General features: G+C 52.1%; 1 protein-coding gene across 1 annotated transcript; it reads right to left on the minus strand.

Moving 5' to 3' along the window:
* Positions 1-641: 641 nt before the first annotated feature.
* Positions 642-18,470, minus strand: STRIP1 (striatin interacting protein 1). Its single transcript, XM_032881510.1, has 21 exons — positions 18,264-18,470; positions 15,597-15,666; positions 14,699-14,773; positions 14,141-14,275; positions 13,921-14,041; positions 13,577-13,645; positions 12,489-12,595; positions 12,249-12,376; positions 11,001-11,183; positions 10,416-10,633; positions 8,930-8,995; positions 8,742-8,805; positions 7,609-7,680; positions 7,052-7,126; positions 6,764-6,861; positions 5,437-5,563; positions 5,125-5,225; positions 4,125-4,191; positions 3,489-3,593; positions 2,702-2,906; positions 642-1,613 (listed from the first exon to the last, which is right to left on the minus strand). Exons 1-21 carry the CDS (start codon positions 18,441-18,443, stop codon positions 1,366-1,368), a joined length of 2,514 nt encoding a protein of 837 aa, XP_032737401.1. The 5' UTR covers positions 18,444-18,470; the 3' UTR covers positions 642-1,365.
* Between the last annotated feature and the right edge of the window lie 218 nt (positions 18,471-18,688).

Genomic DNA, 18,688 nt, shown 5'->3' on the forward strand with positions numbered 1-18,688 from the left:
TCACTTGCACCAGAAACAGAACCTCAAGATGGAAGGAGGTAGAAGTGGAGATGGAAGTAGGTGGAAACAGATGTGTCCAGGGATTGGAGGCCAGGTGCAGGCTCCAGGAGGCCTCCAACCGACACCTACCACAGAGAATCCCCTTGCCTCTTCCCCAGCAATGTGGGCTCCTGCGCCCCCCAAACACACACCTTCTCCCTGTGAGGCTGACTGCTTCCCCAGGCCCTGGGCACAGAGGTTTCCTCTCACTCCCAACCACCCACCCTTGTGAGGGCCCAGAGCAGCTGAGCCCTCACTGACTCAGCCGCTCCCTCACTGGCACTACAACTGGTTTGGTGGAAGCCAACTCAGAAGTGTGATCCAGAGATGCCTGGGGCTTCTACTGCGATCACATCAAACCCAGGCACACAGGACTACGGGTCACCCCAGCAGCCCGGAGCCCTGGAGCTGGGCTGAAGCGATTCCAGATTGACGTGGGGGAAAACACTCTGGGTAAGTGTCAACCCCCATTTCTCCCTCTCAGGTGGGAAAGGCAGGTAGCCTGGCAGGGAACAAGTGGGTGATCCATCAATGCTGGCAGGAAAAGCTACTTTCTAGATGGCAGATAGGGGCCATACTTCCTGCAGACACGGCAATGGGGATTGGTTTTGCTCCTTTTTAATGTAAACAGAATACACAAACACGTTAAAAACCCCAACAGGACACGAGAGAATACACACAGATATATATATAGGTATTTACAGACCCTCGCAAACCCAGAGGAGAAGTGGCATCTCTGGCAAAGCGCAGCTTCCCTTCCTACCCCCTAACGCCATCCCAAATCAAAGCATTGAGGCAGATGTAGGAGCCTCTGCAACTGCTTCTGGACGAAACTTAGCAGGAGGCTGGAATGACATCAGAAACCCCCAAAGCAAAACCAAGATTCCAACTTTCTGGCCCTGGCCCATACCCTAAGCCCTCCTCCTCGGCAGGCTGACATGCCAAGAATCTGTGCATCTTGGGAAGAGTCAGCGTGACCCCTGAGATTCAGATGCAATGGCTTCCCAGCCCACTCCAGCTTTTCCCAGCCTTGCGCTGAATGAGAAATGAGCTGCAACCAACCGTATCCAAGAGAAGAGGGTAGGGAGGAGTGAAGGAAGAGGGGATCCCAAGCTTAGAGCAGACTGCACTCAGAGCAGGACGCTGGGAATCAATGAAGGGCCAAATCTGGCCTCCCCCACCAGCACAGCGCGGCCTAGGGAGGGGTCGGTGGGGCCATGCTGCCACCTGGAGGAAGGTGGGAGCACTGCACCCACGGACTGGGATAGCCCCTGGGGCTCCTCCAGGTCACCCCCTCTTTCTTTGTCAGTCCCCTACCCAGGAGCCTCACTGTAGCAGCTCCTCCCAAGAAATGGGCTTGGAGAAGACCTCCCTTTCTAACCAGAGGTCATAGTTCATTTGGAAGTCCTCAGGAAGGTCCACCCGCTGGCCCAGGACACTCTGTAGGCAGTTGTCCACAGGCAGGAAGTCCGGGTTGCTATGGGCCCGGTCGTACCGCCGGGCGTTGAAGCGTTCGATATTGGCACGGAGGGCACATTCCTCTGCCTGGAAGTCCCAAGGCCGGGCATCAAGATCTGGGACAAAGCAGGAAGACATGTTTAGGAGCCGAGACCTTGTGGCAGCTCCCCCTGGGTTCACTGAAGCTCAGGGCCAGGCTGACCCTGGCTTGAAATGCTGTCAGCCCAGAGCAGACGACTTCCAATCCCCATCCTCAGGAAGACTGACAGACTTTTTCCTTTGATACAGAAGAAAATCAGGTAAAAAGAGAGAGACCATATCTATAAAGAGGCCATGTTGCAGCTTGTGGGGCCCCAGCTAGGGAGGGCCACGGAACGACACACTTCTCTGGAAGTCACATTCTCCCTGGCTCTCTGGGATGGATGGCAGGAAGCTCATTGTCTCAGTTCCCTGGCCAGGGCCCCAGGGGCCACTCTGGCTCCACACAAATTCACAAGGCACTGGGGCACTGATGTGGTCACCTGGCCATGGGGCTGTGGGCTAGGAACCGGAACAGGGTGGCAGCACGCTCAGGAAAGCCCAGGAAGAGCCCACTCCACCTGGAGGCCGAGGTGGCCGCCCAGACAGGAAGCACGCATGTGGATACCCAACAGCTACAGGTATGAGGGAGGTACCCTGCAGGAGCAAGGAACATAGGGGACAATGGGGCTAATGGGCCAAGATCCCTGTGTGGGATGGAGGCTGAGCTGAAGAGAAGCTGGATCAGGTTAGGCAAGAGGGAAAAGACACTGGGCCAGCCTCACAAGCCTTGCTTAAGAGTTCAGAAGCTAATGAAGGATTTTACTTAGGGAGTTAGCGCCACAGGACCTGCTTTTTAAAAAGATCACAGGGGCTCAGTTTGAGGCACTGATAGAGGGGAAGAAATGGAGGACAAGGAAACCATCTGGGTCTGTGAGAATTTCAGTGGTCAGAACCGAGGCAGTGGTCGTGGGGAGAGAAAAGATGGGTAAGCGTCTTGTGACAGTTTCTGGAAAAGGAACTCCTTCAGGGGGACAGAGGAATGGGGGGTGATCACATGTGCCAATCCCAGGCAGTTTCTCAATGTCTTTCCTGGAGCTCCCAGCAGGATGGTACAGAGGCAGGAACTGGACTCCATGGGTTCCTCAGAGGGAAAGGCGACCCCCAGCTTTGCACCAGAGCTTACCATTGCCATAGGCCCAGTCGTCGTTCAGCCGATGCCGCACCTTCTGGTAGATGGCAGACATGGTCTTCATGTTGCTCTTCCGCCACTGCCGCCCCAGGTACTTGGTCTGCACCTTGAGCAGCTTGAGCACGTACAGCTGCATCATGGCCTGCTTCACCTTGAGGGCGCGCTTCAGGATGGGGGCCGACTTGAACACCACCAGCATCTGGGAAGGGCCACGGAGGGCCGGGTTGTGGGCAGAGATTAACACCTGCACCACACCCTCTGCTCACTGCTTCTGGGGTTACAGGCAGGGGAACTGACCATCTCCATCTCCCCAGACTGAGGGATTTCCCGGGACACTCCCACCACTTAAATCACGGGTCATCGAGAAATCTGAGGCAAGCCGTGAACCCTCTCACCGCCAACGTTCCTATGTGCACGTACGTAAAATTTCCAAGGACTCACGGACATCCCCACCCCAAAGGCATCCCGACTCAGGGTTAAGGGAGACTCCCAGAATCCTGGTTGTGGTACCACTGGAGATTAAGAGGACATAGAAAAATCCCTTCTCTATGTGTCCACCGGCTTCAGGGCATGACTGAGCCTCTTCTAGCTTCCAGTTCAACTCAACAAGGAACCAGGAATGAGCCGTTAAATGCAAGGACATGGCTACAGGCGAATCCGGTGAGAAGGATGTAGGGGCAGCAGCGAGCCCGCCCTGGGGACACCCTGGGAGGGGACAGCATGGGGTGTGGCCCTCTGCCTAGACTTCCAAGTTGTGTGCCTACTGACTATACTAGCTCACCATGGTCCTCGAATGCTTCCACTTTGTCAGCTTGTTCAAGATCCGAAGCAGATTGATACAGGAAAAGAGGTTCCTCCAGCAAAACTGGTTATTGTCACCTGCCTCCTGCAGGGAGAATCCAGGAACAGTTATAACCCTCACAGCTGCAGGGGCTCAGCAGTGGCCAAGGCCCGCATGCCTCTCTCAGAACTGCCAGGCCTTCCTCTCCTCAGCCCTGGAGGACTGCTATCCCAGAGGTTGGCAGGGGTATGGAAGCTCCCTAGAAATTTTCTGCAGGACACGTGGAGCATGTGGATTTTGGAGACTGTGCCCTTAGCCCCCACACCTGGGGTACCCACCTCAGAGCTGCACCCCACAGAGATCCATCGTGGGAGAGGGAAGCAGCCAGGCCAGGGGAGCTCTGGGTCCACAGCACCTGAAGACCATGCTCCTGACCAACTATTCCCTATATCCACATCTTTCCCCTCAGCAAGCTCCCTCCTCTGGCCCTTCTATGCCCTCTCGGTGCTTTAAAAGCCAGCACTCAACAGTGACCTCACACTTGTGCACACCTCCATCCCCGTGTCGGGGGAGGCAGGCCCTCCACCAGCACCCCTCATGCCAAAGGAACAGCTGGGGAAGAGCACAACCACTCACCAGACTCTCGGCGGTCAGCTCCGGCAGCTCGTGCACCACGCAGTGGGGGTAATCCAGGACAGAGATGCTGCAGAGAGCCAGGGCACCCATCCTGAGCAAAGGCTGGGGGCTGGTGAAGCAGCTACAACAGGGCTAGCTCCTGGCCTTCCTCCCTCACATGGGAGTGGAAGTAGGACTCTGCCTTATCTACACCCCTTGGTTCCCCCAGTTATAGGAAGATGAAATCCCTACTATCAGAGAGCTTGTAGGGTCACCCTATGGCCAGAGACCAGCCTGCCATCTTGTAAAGTCCAGAGTCCCTGCTTCCCTCAAAGCAATGAGCCTGGGGCCTGGGGACGGGGAAGATTTCTCAAGGTAATTAATGTACGCCAAACCCCTTGTGGAGACAGTGTCCGGATGAGAGCTCACCCTGTGGCACATCGTCAAATCTGCTGGCCCCAGGCGAGGGGCGGCAGGGGTAAGAGCAGACAGGGCCTCATGGTGCACATGGCAGAGCCCCTCAGAGATCAGGAAGCCCAGTTAGTCTCCTCAAAAAAGCACCAAACAGGGGCACCTGGGTGGGTCAGTGGGTTGAAGCCTCTGCCTTTGGCTCAGGTCGTGATCCCAGGGTCCTGGGATGGAGCCCCTATCAGACTCTCTGCTCAGCGGGGAACCTGCTTCCCTTCCTCTCTCTCTGCCTACTTGTGATCTCTGTCAAATAAATAAATAAAATCTTTAAAAAAAAAAAAAAAAAAAAGCACCAAACACTGAGGACAGCACTGGAGCCCAGAATGAGAACCTTCCTACCCAGCACAGACTGAGTCACCTGTCACACTAGCTTAGACTCAGACTGGACACACTGGCATTCTCCACAGCAGGAACCATGTCTCACTCATCTTTGTGTCCGGGGGCCTGGTGGAGTGCTGGCTTGTAGGGCTTGAACAGGCTCAGGAGGCGAGGCCAGCAGGGAGCCCTGCCATCTGGCCATACCCACCCCTTCCTGCTCCCTCATCCTTATCACCTGTTCTTGGCGGTGATGTAGGACATGATGTTTTGATTGAAGAACTTCAGGATCAAAGGGATGCAGTTGGCAAACACCAGGTGCTGGGCCATGTATTCAAACTGAAACCAACAGAAAAAACTAAGCATGCCCTTTAGGACCTCACCCTCCTTCCTCCGATGATAAAAGGCCTTGGTCAGAGAACTGTGTCTAAAAACTTTCATGCAGAGCTCGAGGGGGTTTGAAGGTCAAGGCCTGGGTTCTTCAGGGGTGGAGGAGCAGCACTGTCTGAGGCCTGGCCCAGTGAATAAGGAAGGCAGGCCCTGGAAGTACCTGGTAGACGTGGTTCAACTTAAAATGCTTGAGCAGCAACAGCAGGACAGCGGAAATGGCCTTAACAATGACCTCCTTGTGGCGGTTCACATCCACGCCCAGCTTCATGCTCTGCAACACCGTGGTGCTGGAAATACAGTTCCCCGGTGAGCCACCAGTGTGTACAGCACAGCCTTTCCTGGTGCTCACAGGAGACACGGGATTCCTGAGCCTTCCCTGGGCAGAGGCTACCGCCCCGACCCTCACCCCAGACACCTGAGAGATCAGGCCCGGGGCTCCTCCCACCCACCTTGCAGGCAGTCCAGCTCAGCACAATTTATTTCCTGTGAGGCCACAAACACATTCTTAGCCTGTTTCCCTGATTTCCTCGCAAAATGAACTTCTCCTTTTCAAGTTCTTCCTAAGCCTTTGGTACCATATGAACTTAGGTCCCTCAAAGTGTATTCTGTGGAACACCAGTACATTGAGACATTTCACACTATGGAGAAAAAAGGGCTTTGGCGTCAGATAAATTGAAGAAGCACTGAGTTCAATCAGTTTCTTCATTCAGGGCTTCTCACTGTAAATCTCTGTAAAAGGAGGTTTATTATTTGACTCGGGAACCTTTCTTCCAAGGATCATCATGATGGCCTTGTGTTCTGGGACATTCCCTTTGGTATTAGCTAATCCCTGCCTCCTCCCTCACAGGGCCATCATTCAAGGGGCCCAAACCCCAGGGAGCTGGGAGGTACTGGCAGGCTGGCAGGTCAGATCAAGGCCCAGGTCCTTCTCAAAGCATAAAATGATCTCGGTTTGTACTCTCGTATCAAAGCGGTGAGGTCAGTGCCCCAGAGAAAAAGAACCCCTAAGGATTTCACCAGCGCCCTGAGATACCCAAAATACTTTGTTTGCCAAATCACCGGTGAATAGGAAAGAACCCGCACCCCACTCAGGTTCGGCTGTTGGCTGGTAAAGTGTCCAGAAGCTAAACCTATGTGTCCTGGCTGTCCTGATCACACCGCTTTCGAGGGAGGGTTTCAGGAAATGTCAAACACAGCCTGATTCATTTTACAGGGGAGGAAAGGACGTTTCCCCAGTTCACTCAGTGGCAGATTCCACATCAGAATCCAGGCCCACCACACTAAACCACTTCCCCAATCAGTAGAACTAAATATTTAATCCAATATAGTTTCTTTCTTCTGAGCCAGGAATACCCTAAACTTAACCTACAGAGAAACTGAGCCAAAGAGAGAAACAACCTAGCAAGACTGGGGCTGAGAGGAAAACACTCCCCTTTCCCCTCTACCTGGGGGTCCCGACCCGTGCCATTCATGGGAACACCACTCACGGCATCTCCTCAGGCAGGACATCTGCTAAGATGTTGATTGAGTCCGTTTTGGCCTTTGAGGTGGGGGCCGCAGCCAGCAGGATCTTCAGCAGAGCGATCTGGGGAGAGGCAGACCTGAGCCCTGAGAGGCGGTCCTTCCGGAGAAGCGCAGGTGGGCGGCAGGAGGGGCTGAAGGACACTGGCAGGGCGCGCTCTCAAGGCCAGTGTAGTGGGCAGGGCCACCAAAGGGGCCCCAGACCCAGAGCCCTCCTGAGCAGGAGGTAAGAGCCCAAGAGCAGGAGCACTCACCATGTACTGAGGCAGGCTGGGAAGCAAGCCTTGGTACAGGGTTTCTGCAGGTACTTGCTCCACTTCCTCTTCTCCCTTTTAACACAACAGGTACAAATAGAGATCCCCCCGTCCCGACTGGTCTCCTGAGCCAGCTTGCTAGGCAGCTAGAGGAGCATATGTAAGTAGCAATGTAAATAATGACATTGATCATGACAGCAAACCTTGAATAATACAACGTGTGAGGCACTTTACCTGTACGAACGCATCTAATCCTTTCTGCAACTCTTGTGAAGAAGGTACTATATTACTATTCCCATTCTACGGGCGAGCAAACCAAAGCACAGTAAGATCCAGTAACTTGCCTGAGTGGCCACCTACTGAGTGGTGGAGCAGGAGTCAGAGGCAGGTGACAGAGTCCGTGCTCTTGACCCCCACACTAGACACATGCCACCCCCGCAGCGGGAGTAAGACTGGGAGCTTTGAGGGCAGGGCCTGGGGCAGCTTTGCGGTTTGGGCCCAGTGCAGTGCCTAGGAACAGCTGGGGGTCCGGTGGCCAGAGAAGGCCTCAGACTCACCCCTGAGAGGGGAGAGCGAAGGTACTCCTCCTCCATCTGGGCCTGGACCTCTGCAATCGATGTGTACTTGTGCTGGAGAGAGAGAGCAGGGAAACACCTCTCATTCTTTGGCCGAAGCCCCACACCCTGGCAAAGGCCCTACTCAATTTTCTTCAAACACAATCTTCTCAAAGAGGGCTAAGTCAACACAAAGATCCCTAACTCAAATCCTGAAATATTTTTCTAAGTGGGCACGTTTTTCTTAAACCCAGCCTAAAAACCACATAATAGATTAGAAAACAACAAAGGAGAAAGGGGCTCTCAGATAACTATAGAGCCAGGAGAAAACTATCAGAGGGAGAGTCAAGGATTCAGAAAAGCCGAGCAGCACAGGGCCTACTTAGCCCACTTACACTATAAATCTCAAAAATACACTTCAAAAAATCACATCAACATTTCCACTCCTGATACGTTGTCAGGGGAGACACCTCTTCCCCACTCTTGATGCCTCCTCCCACGTGGAGGGATATGCACGTGTCAAAAACCCCCACTCTCCCATCCCATTCCACACACCCCCTCCTCCTTTTGCCAACTGGTGAGTATCAGGGGAGGTACAGGACTTTGAGCCCAGCCAACTACTCTTTTCTCTTTAGAAAAAAGAAAAGCCTATGTTCACTTCTGTGCCTCAACCAGGCTTGGAGGGTTCCAGCACCGCCTGGCCCTGGGTAGTGAGTCTGCCTAATATTGGAAGTAAAACATTAGGGTGCATATCACTGCCATGTTCTCATGCCTCACTGTCCAGTTGCTGTATTAGCAATAAAGCTGGTGTTTTGATTGCCATCTGTCTACTCCTCTATCTCAACTGCTTAGAACTTGGACTCAGAAAAGGGAGGGCAATTTATTGGTCCCTTTAAAACGCCAACTATCAAGTACTATCTCTAATAAACTCCCAGTCAAGTCCCCAACAAAAACTCAGCTAAAATAAGTAAAACTACAAAGAGCTGTATTAAAGGGCATTGCCACAGCCCACCCATGCCTCCACTCCAGGTTCCTTCAGGCAAACAACACTCTTCAAAAGGTTTCTCCCAATGGACTGCTCTCACTTTACTCACTTGGGACCAAAGTAGGTCAAAAGCTCATTCAAAGCCACCTACCTGTTTCAGAGTCTTGATGCTTTCGTGGATTGGCCTGGGCAGCCCCACCACTGTGTTTGTATCACTGGAGAATAAAGAAAACCTGTGTTAAGCCTAGACAGCAATTTGCCTCGATCCCTGAACACCAAAGGCCCGGAGAAAGAACTCCCGTTACCTCTTTCTTCAAAAGGAAGTCAGATCACACTCACCTGCCTAGAGTGTAACCTATAAACTTGCTGCGGCTGGACTCGAGGAACATCTCAATGTCCTTCTCTCTGCCAAAGACAAAGACAAGGTTTTTACAAAATGTTATCTCAAGGTGTCATGGTCAATAGAACATAGAATGCCCAAAAATTGTGAAGCCAGGAAAAACGGTCTCCCACCATTATTTTTCTTTCTAGGGGGAAGAAGAAAAGAAAAGAAAGAAAATGAACAAATCATTGAAGAAAAGAAAGAAAATGAACTAAAATCTTCAGACTATTTTAAAGTCCTTTATAATGTTGTCGGATCTATAACCTGGAAATATTATGTGTAACTAGTTTACCAGTAAAATTAAGGTGCTACATCAAACTGAAAAGGACACTTTATTCAGCTAGGGAGTCTGTCAAAAGAATTTCTCAAAAATCTAAAGTCATTCCAACCATTAGATCTATACAGCTATTTTCCTATGCGTCCTGTGTCCGTCTTAAACAACTGCCATGTCTTGCATTTCCTGACGGCTAGCTCTCCGTTGCCATCAGATATCACTGAAAACTGGGGTTTCAGATCAAGAAACTGACTTCTGTATCCTTTCACATGTCCACCAATTTCATAAGTTGGTGGCTTTTTTTTTTTTTAAAGATCTTATTTCTCCATTAGAGAGTGAGCGAGCGAGAGCACAGGCAGGGGAGGGGCGAAGGGAGAGGGAGAAGCAAACTCCCTGCTGAACAAGAAAGCCCAATGCCCGGGCTCAATCCCAGGACTCTGGAAGCAGGACCTGAGCCAAAGACAGATGCTTAACTAACTGAGCCACCCAGGTGCCCCTAGCTGGCACCTTTTCAAACTGATACCATTTCTATACACCCAGGCACCTTCCCACCTATTGATTCATTCACACATATCTCAAACACCTTAATTATGATTCTAAAAACTCTTCCTTATTCTTTAATTTTTCTGTTAAAAACACATAAAACCGGGGCACCTGGGTGGCTCAGTGGGTTAAAGCCTCTGCCTTCGGCTCAGGTCATGATCCCAGGGTCCTGGGATTGAGTCCCGCAACCGGATCTCTGCTCAGCGGGGAGCCTGCTTCCCCCTCTCTCTCTGCCTGCCTCTCTGCCTGCTTATGATCTCTCTCTCTCTCTGTGTCAAATAAGTAAATAAAATCTCTAAAAAAAACAAAAACAAAAACAAAAAAACCCCACATACAACCCCAGGGTAAGTGCAGATGGGTTCAGTTACATGTCCTGGTTCTCCTTTTCCCTACTTCCCCTTCATTAGTATGGCTAGCCAAAAGCTAACTCACATTACTGATTCAAGAGCCATACACGGGTTTCTCTGAGCAAGGCCAGCGCCCTGAGACCTCTGGGCCAACAGAGAGTACTTTAAGGAGCTTCATCCCAGAGCCAAAGTCAGCCTGGCCCTGCAGAGGACCTCCTCCTGGGGCTGGGAGGCCTCTGGTTTTAGGAGCCACGAGTATGCCAGACATCTGAGCCTCACCTGACCTTGGGAGCCCACGGAAGCCCCTTTGGGCAGGTGAGCCTGTCAGTCTGAGGCTGCTGTAACGGGGGAGGCATCACTTCATCCCGCTCAAGGGGGAATGTCTCCCCCTCCAGACTGTTGTCATCATCATTCTCCTCTTCCTCTTCCCGAGAGTCATCAGCCTTGTAGGGATCCCGCTCGTTGAAGGCATCCAAGTTGTCCTGTTTTATCAGTGCCTGAAAAGAGAGGGAAGGGGAATCAGACAAGTGCCAACCGAGCAACCATAAGGGCAAGGAGGCTAGAGAGGCTGTAACAAAGAAAAGTGGCAGGTGGAGCCAAGGGCAGGGGAAAAAACCTGAGAGGAAGGCCAGGCTGGGCCCGAAAGGCTTTTCTTGCCCCAGTGTCTCAAAAGTGCCATGCTGTGAGTACCCACGGTCAACCGGACGCTGGGCTAGAGACACAGTGTCCCCGGCCCAGAGGCCTTCATTTGGACTAGCTGGTCAGAGAGGATTTCCAACAAGCCCGCTTACCCAGGGAGCATGCTGCCATGCGCTGTGCACCTTGGGACCCTTGGGACTCACAGGGGATATCCGTCACCCTCACCTTGTGCTCCCGACGGCCCCGCTTCTGCTGCTGCTCAATCAGGTCCGAGGCAGATGCTGGCGGAGAGGCAGCCCTCATGTTGCGGATCACCTTGATGCTGTCCTCAGGCAGCGGGGGGAGACCCAGGACCATGCGCTTCTCAGCCTTCATGCTCTGGAGCTCCTCAAAGCCACCCAGGGTGCACTGTATCACAGACAAGAGCAGGGCCAGGCTCATCACCTCCACGAGTGGGTCCCCAAGCCCTGCGTGACACCACAACCTGCACCATCTCTAAACAAGGGACTAAACCCATTCACATGAGGATCCAGCAACACCAACGTGGGAGCAGAGCAGTCAGACCAAGGGAAGGAGACATGCAGGCTGACAGAGCTAGCGGCCATGCTTTGCTCCGTATGATACACTCATCATATCAGGAGGGCAGACTGAAGAGCCTACTCCTTCAGGTTCCTAGAAGAGTCTGTGAGACTCACATGCTTCAAAGGCTATACATGCCAGTCTTTCAAATTGGGGATACACTGTTACATACTCCCCCACAAAAAAACAACCCAGGCTCCCTCTCATCATGCCCCTAGAAGCCAGACCCCAGTGGTATTTAGCTTTCGTCTCTGGCTTCAGTGAAGCTTTGTGAGGAATCAAGAGGATGTCTGACCAAAATAAAATGTGCACACCACTCTCAAGAGGCCCTAACCTCCCTGAGCCTGGCTCTGCAGAGCTGGTCTGCTCTGGAAGGACGAGGTGAGCCCCAGTGGGGAAGGAGGAACCCCATCCGCAGCTCCACTGGGTGCAGAAGGGCACTGGGCAGGTTGCTGGCCATTCCTCCCCCAGCCAGAAACAGGCTCTACACAACCCTCTGAGGAAGAGGGCACTAGCACAAGGCTTGCTCTTGCTTCCCTCAAGGGACCTCTGACCGAGGGGACCCAATTACACCAGCTCTAGTTCTGTCTCCAATCACTTCATACACTCCAGGTTCGGAAGCAGCCTGTCTGGGAAGAAGGTGTTTTATGACTAGAGGAGCAGCTTGTAGGTGTCAGGGAGCCAACAATCTATTCCGACCCAAGGGCCAAGTCCTCTTCAGCTATAGTGAGACAAAAGTGCTGTTTTGTTTTAAACCTAAGTTTTATAGTTTAGTTATTTATCAATTTATATATAATTTTTCACATAATTCAATGTTTAAAAGGATATATAGTGAAAAGTCTGTCTCCTGGCCTGACCCCTAGCAGCTGAGTTCCCCTTCAAGGAGGTACTCACCAATACTGTCTTCCAGAGCAGCAAGAGAACTTTCTTCATGGGGAAGTGAGGGGCATGGCCACTGCAAAATTTGGTCACCATCCCAAACAGCATGATGGCAAATGGTTCACTGTTGTACAGGGGGGAACCTAGAGGCAACACAGAGGGATCAGGACCACCAGCAGAACAGGACCCTCCCAAAGGCCAGCAGCCTCGGCTCCCAGGCAGGGCCTCAACACCCCAGGGTCTCCACGGCCCTACCCAGCTCAGCCCTGAAGGTCTGTCGCATGGTCCTCCACTCAGCCTTATCACCCTCACACTCCTGATGAACAGTCTCCACAATCAGGTACATGATGTTAAGCAGGACCCTGGGAACAAGAGCCAGCTCATAATGTTGCACAATCGTGAAGCAAGGGAGCGTCCTGGCTTCTCCACAGTCCAGCTAATGTGAGGAAAGCATGTGCACAAAGGCTAGTTGGTGGCGGAGGGCTGTGACACAGCGCAAACTGAGAGTCCCACAGAATGCCCCTTGTCCTTTCTTTGTTCTTTCTTGTCCTCTGCTGTTAAGGGCATGACCAGATCTTACTCTGCTTTGCATGCCAGCATCGAGCTAGGTGTTTATCCAAGCAGGCACTTCACCAATGGTTGCTGACTGGATGAATATGAATAAGAACGGCCCAAAACATTTCTGGCCCTAAGCTCCCCTGAGCAAGAAGAGCTCAGAGGTGGGAGCGAGCTGTGGAAGTAGATGCCAGGTCAGACAGAGCAGCACAGGGTCAAAGCAAAAACAAGACCACGCAAGTGCTACCATGATGGAGTGGAAACTGGAAGCCAGGGGCAGTGCCCAGGGTCGGGACCACAGTGGGGAACACCATGAACACCCAGTCTGAAAACTCCCAAGCTCACAGAGACAGATGCTAGGCCTCACAAAATGGGAAGGCCCCCCCTTTGTTCAGCAGCTGCTATTACTGCCTGTGGGCAGGACATCGTGAGGGAGATGGGGGTCAAGCTGCGCAGCACCAGAGGGTGGAGCCCGAGGAGCCACAGGGCGTGCGTTCCACCGAGCACAAAGCACCACACCAGCAAGCTGTCAGCAGCAGGGTGGGCAGGAGGCCGCAGTCACTTGGGCTCTATTAAGTGGCTTTACCCAAGATTTCCTGCCGGGGCAGTTCTCAGCCCAGAGCCCCACCAAGGGAGAGCCCCCGCCCTAACCTGCACGGCCAACTCAGGACACATGGAGATGGGCGAGCACAGAAGGAGTGCACACATAGCAAGGGCCCCCAAAGACATCCTCCCGCTCCCGGCTCTGATCTCATTCTTAGGGAGCCCAAGCCAGCTGGCTGCCTCACCTCAGGTCTGTGCTGTCTGCCAGGGAGATGGCCGGCTTCCTCACCGCGCTGCTGCAGGCCGCACTGTTGCTGCAGGAGACATCTGGGAGTCAGGCCCTCCCCCAGGAAGGAAGACGAGGAGTTGCCCGGACAAGGGCCACCCAGTGGGGGAATGAAATGCTACGATAAGTGCTTTGACTGCAGAAGAGCCCACAGTTCAACCCGACTAGTCAGAACAGAGCCTGGGACCACCCCGTCAGCCCCATTTGGTCCATTCCCCCTTCTCAAAACCACTGAGCTCTGCCAGGCCTGTCCCCTCAGCCCCTGCCTCCCCTTCCCTACTCCAGCTCCTCAGAAGAACTCACTCTATCTCCATGTTCAGAAGCTCCACCAATGCATTGAACGTGCCCACCTCCAGGAGCAGAAAGATGTTGTAGCGCATCCAGGACTGCACCTCTGCCTCCGAGCTGCACTCTCCAAACGTGCCTGCAAACACAGGCATAGCTCGCGGGGGGCCCTCCCAGGATTGTACTGGACGGCATCACTGAAAGCTGCTGCAGGGTGCCTGGGGGGCCCGCTCAGTACCTTGGGCAACATAGAGAATTGCTCGAGCCACCTTGAGTCTTTTCTCCCTGGCAGTGACTTCCAGGCCATCCAGGAGCCTCATGGCATGGGTACGGTGCTGGTTGGTATCCAGCTCGGTCCATTTCTTATCTGTTACTGTGGGGCAAGAGACCAGGTGCACTTGAGCCCAGAAAAATCCTCACGATGGAATGAACCTATGTTAACTCACCACATTCAAGACTGTCACAAGGCCAGAACACTCAGAGAGAGAAGTTAACTCTCTAGGTAAGGCAGAAGGTCATGTACTGCTCTACAAATTTCCAGACTAAAACACTGCTGTTTTTTGATGCAATTTTAATCACATAAGGCTTTTCCCCCCAGTACTCACACTCTGCAAAGCCACCATCAGAACACCAGCAAGCCCACCCTAACGGTCACATGGGGCCTGGCACAATCATGGTTTGGCAGGTTTCTTGGGCCAGTCCAGGATGACTCAAGTCACTTAGATGACTAAGAGAAGCCCTGCAGCTCTCAGGATGCTGGGTCAAAGAAACCAAGAAGTGTGGGGAATCATCTCACCATGGATCCGGAAGTCCTCCTCAAAGCATTTTCGATTCATCAGGAATTCTGGCCCTTCTGTGTAGCTGTAAAGCTCTATCAAGAACAAAGTCTCATCAGCTCCATGTCCACATGCCACAGCAGGTCTTGTCCGTAGCAGAGACTATAAGGCATTTGCCTCTAGGCTCTACTCTCTCCCTGAGTCACAGTGACTCTTGGACTATCCAGTTACTAAGGGGGTCTTAGTGCTCTGACGTGCACAATGGAGAGAATGTGGACTCCCCTTGCAGCACACAATCAGAATGCTGGTTACACAAAAGTCCAGGCATTTCCAGTCTGGTGCACATCAATCCCACCATGCCACGCAAGGCGGACTGCCGCCACGGACATGTGTCTCTCAAGTGGCCATGATCTCCTAACTAGGACCTGTACTGTGGAGGCCTGAGAAGCAGCTCAGGCTAGCCTAACGTTACATGTGAGTAGCAGTGGCAGCAACACATGTGCAGACGCAGACACACCTGTTGGCGGACCTCATGCACGACCTACTGCTCTAGGAGAAACCACTGTCAGGCAGATAGCATATGGCCCAGGAGAACCACTGTCTGAGACTGGGCCACAGCCAGCTTAGCTGACCACAGCAGAGGGGCTTTACCAAAGCAAAGGAAAAACCAAAGTTATGAGATACGTATAGCTGGAACCCCATAATTAACACGTATGTGTGTATATATATATATATATGTGTGTGTGTGTGTATATGTGTATATATATATATATTCAAGTTTATACAACTGATATATATGTATATATATCACTAGGTAACCAAAGGAAAAAATGAACTCCAAAATGACATTCATTCTTAATTTTATTAAAGACCAATACAGAAAAAAAATCCTAAATAATAAGAATGTCTGTGCTTTACCCGAGAGCTCTGCAGCCCACTTGTCTGTGTCAGCATATTCAAACTCGAGATCTGGCGACTCGGAATAGCCCTGAGGAGGAGAGGAGACAGTAATGCAAAAGACCACAGTAAATGTTTTCTGAAGGAGGAAATAATATGCGTCCAGAGACACTGCTGTGTTACAAGACACCACTGCCTCCAATTTGCTGGGGTTTTATCACATTTTGTCTCTGGAGCTAGCTCAGGTTTCCCTATTGGGCCCTTGCAGAGCACCTTCCACTTTCCCTTAAGAGCACAACTTCTAATTATATGCCAGCATGTGTATTGGTTTTGCGTCTGTCTCTCCACAATATTCAAGTTCCATTCCTTGAGAAGGAGAACTTTGTCCACTCTGTTCACCAGTGACTTCACAATGCCCAGCATACTACCTTGCCTGAATGAATGAATGAATGAATGAAGTTTTTTTTTTTAAGATTTTATTTATTTGACAGAAATCACAAGTAGGCAGAGAGGCAGGCAGAAGTGGGGGGGGGGCAGACTCCCTGCTGAGCAGAGAGCCAGAAGTGGGGCTCGATCCCAGGACTCTGGGATCGTGACCTGAGCCGAAGGCAGAGGCTTAACCCACTGAGCCACCCAGGCGCCCCGAATGAAGAGTTTATAGTCAAATAAATTCTTGTGAGATAAATGAACACAGAACTTCTAAGCATCCTGTGCAGTGAATGACCCCTTCCATACAATGCTAAGATTCCGGAAGCCTCGCTTCTTTCTGGCTAGTAGTAGGCCATCGACAGCTCAGGACAAAATGAGTATTGATACCCTCAGTTTTCATACTCTTTTCTCAAATTTCAGTGAAAACTGACAGACAGAGAAGGCGCAGTCTAACAGAATGGTTTCCCTCCCACACACACAGGAGAGAATGTGACAGAGAATCTTTTCACTGGTGGGGATAGGTGATCACTGAGAACACACCTTGTGCTGGGAAGAGAGAAGAGGTGACAAAGTAGGTAAAGTCTTCAGGCCTAATTATAAGCTACTTAGGAAGACAAAGACCACCCACAGAATGACATAACAAACCCAGACACTGAAAAACATGAAGAACTCTACTCTGTCAGAGGCAAGAGACTGCACACTTTCACAAGTTCCTGAACTTCAGTTCATTTATGGAATGGGGATGACAAAAATCTATCTTGAAGGTTTTTAAGGACTAATCAAAATTATTTAGCACACAGTGGGCTCTCATCAAGTGATGTCCTCCCTGTCCTCCAGGCATTGCTCAGGCTCCCAGGCTACTGATTCCAGCTTTGACCCAAGAGCTGAGTGCAGCACAGACATCTCTTAAGAAAATAAACTGAAACAGATCTCTCAGTTTAAGTGTTCACTGGCTGGCCTTCCACGTATTGAGTCTATATGGAAATTAAAGGATAGAAGGAGAAATTCAAATGCATCAAAGGGTATTTATTTGATCTTTCAAGACAACCTAGAAAAATCTTAAACTGTAACTCCTCTCCTGATAAGGGTGGGCTCACCCCCACCACTTTCATAATCCTCCATCACCCCACCAGGCAAAGGCTCCTAAAAAGTCAGCTTCACTGCTTTTTCAAATAATTCCCATCAAGCTCAGTGCACCTCTATTTTGGACTTGCCAAATTTTGACACGCTTTGCCAGAGATTTGTACTTGACAACAAAATACAAAAGCTTGAGAGGAACTGATTTCACTTATCTTCAGCCTTTGGTATGACCTGGTATACTGCGTCTGGACAAAGGAATTCCCTCTCAGTAATAAGAGCTTCACTGCTGATCAGCCTCTGAGTGCTCTCGTAAAGACGACCTCACAGTAAATACTCTGGGAACGTACTGATTAAGAAGCCCTAAAATGCTGCGACGTGCGTGTCTTCATTCATGAAATCTACATTGGGAGGGAGTGGGAGGAATTCTTTAACTCGGGGTGAGGTGACTAGTCAGCTTCAGACTACGGTGTCTCCGGAACCGGAGGAATAGCCCACTAGCAAGAAAGGGATTGCTGAGCCCTAATGCCTGTTTACAATGTATATTTGTGATCGTTAACACTTCGGCATCTGGCGCACTAGGCACTGTGAAACTGCGGCCTGGACCTGTAAATACCTAAGGTCAGACCGAACTGGGAATGTTACCTCCGCCTACTTACTCTCAAATCTCCGGGCGAGTAGTACTATTAGCGATAATTAACTCCGTCCGGCTTCCAGCTCCCTTCCCTGCCCACACACACCGCCCACCGCACGCTGCGGAGCCCACAGGACCAGGCGACACAGATGATTAGGGGTCTGGGTGCAGCCGCCCGCCCCCTGGAGCGCACTCACTCCAGTAGACCACTGACTCCTCACCCCCGAACTGGGACCGGGTGCGGCTTCCCCAGGGGCTGGGGCCTGGAGGCCGCACCCTTAGCCCCGGCCCCAAAGAAGCAAACGAGGAGTCGCTGGCTCCGGGAGGTTCTGGCTAACGACGGAGCTCGGGGATGGGACCCCGGCTTCACGCCCCCGGCCCCAGGGGTGCCAATCTTGCTTCCTGCTCCTTTCACTGTAGAATGACAACTCTCCCACCCGGCTCTCTCCAACCCTCCGGAAGCCCAGCTGAAACCCGAAAGCAGCCCCGGGCCCGGGTCCCCCGCCGTCACCCGCCCGGTGCTACACTCGCCCCCCGAAGCTCCTTACCTCCGAGTCTTTGCGCTGGTTGCGGTTGAACTCTCGGGCTTTCCCCCCGGGCAGGAGGCCCCCGCCGGCCCGCGGGGCTCCGGGTGGAGGCTGCGCGGTTGCCGGTGGCGGAGGTGGTGGCGGCTGAGGCTGTTTGTTGTTCATGATCAGCGGGCCGGGACCGCCGGCTGCCGGCTCCATCTTGGCTGCTCCACACCCCCAGCTCAATTCACGGACTGTAGCCGTGATGCAACTCTCGCGTGATTTCGTCCAGGAACCCTCCCTGGGGTCGCCATATTAGGTGTGGCGGCAAGTGCTGGAAGCCATCTTGGCTGCCCAGCACCTCGCGAGATTGCTTCTGCCGGGACTCTTCCTTTCTCTGTCCTTTTGGTTTTCACCCCTTTTCAGTACTTGTTTAGGTGCAGTTTGATCTGTGAGTACTCCCA

This window comes from Lontra canadensis, unplaced genomic scaffold (genome assembly GCF_010015895.1).
Source record: "Lontra canadensis isolate GAN:19392208 unplaced genomic scaffold, GSC_riverotter_1.0 scaffold75, whole genome shotgun sequence".
NCBI classification, from domain to species: Eukaryota; Metazoa; Chordata; class Mammalia; order Carnivora; family Mustelidae; genus Lontra; species Lontra canadensis.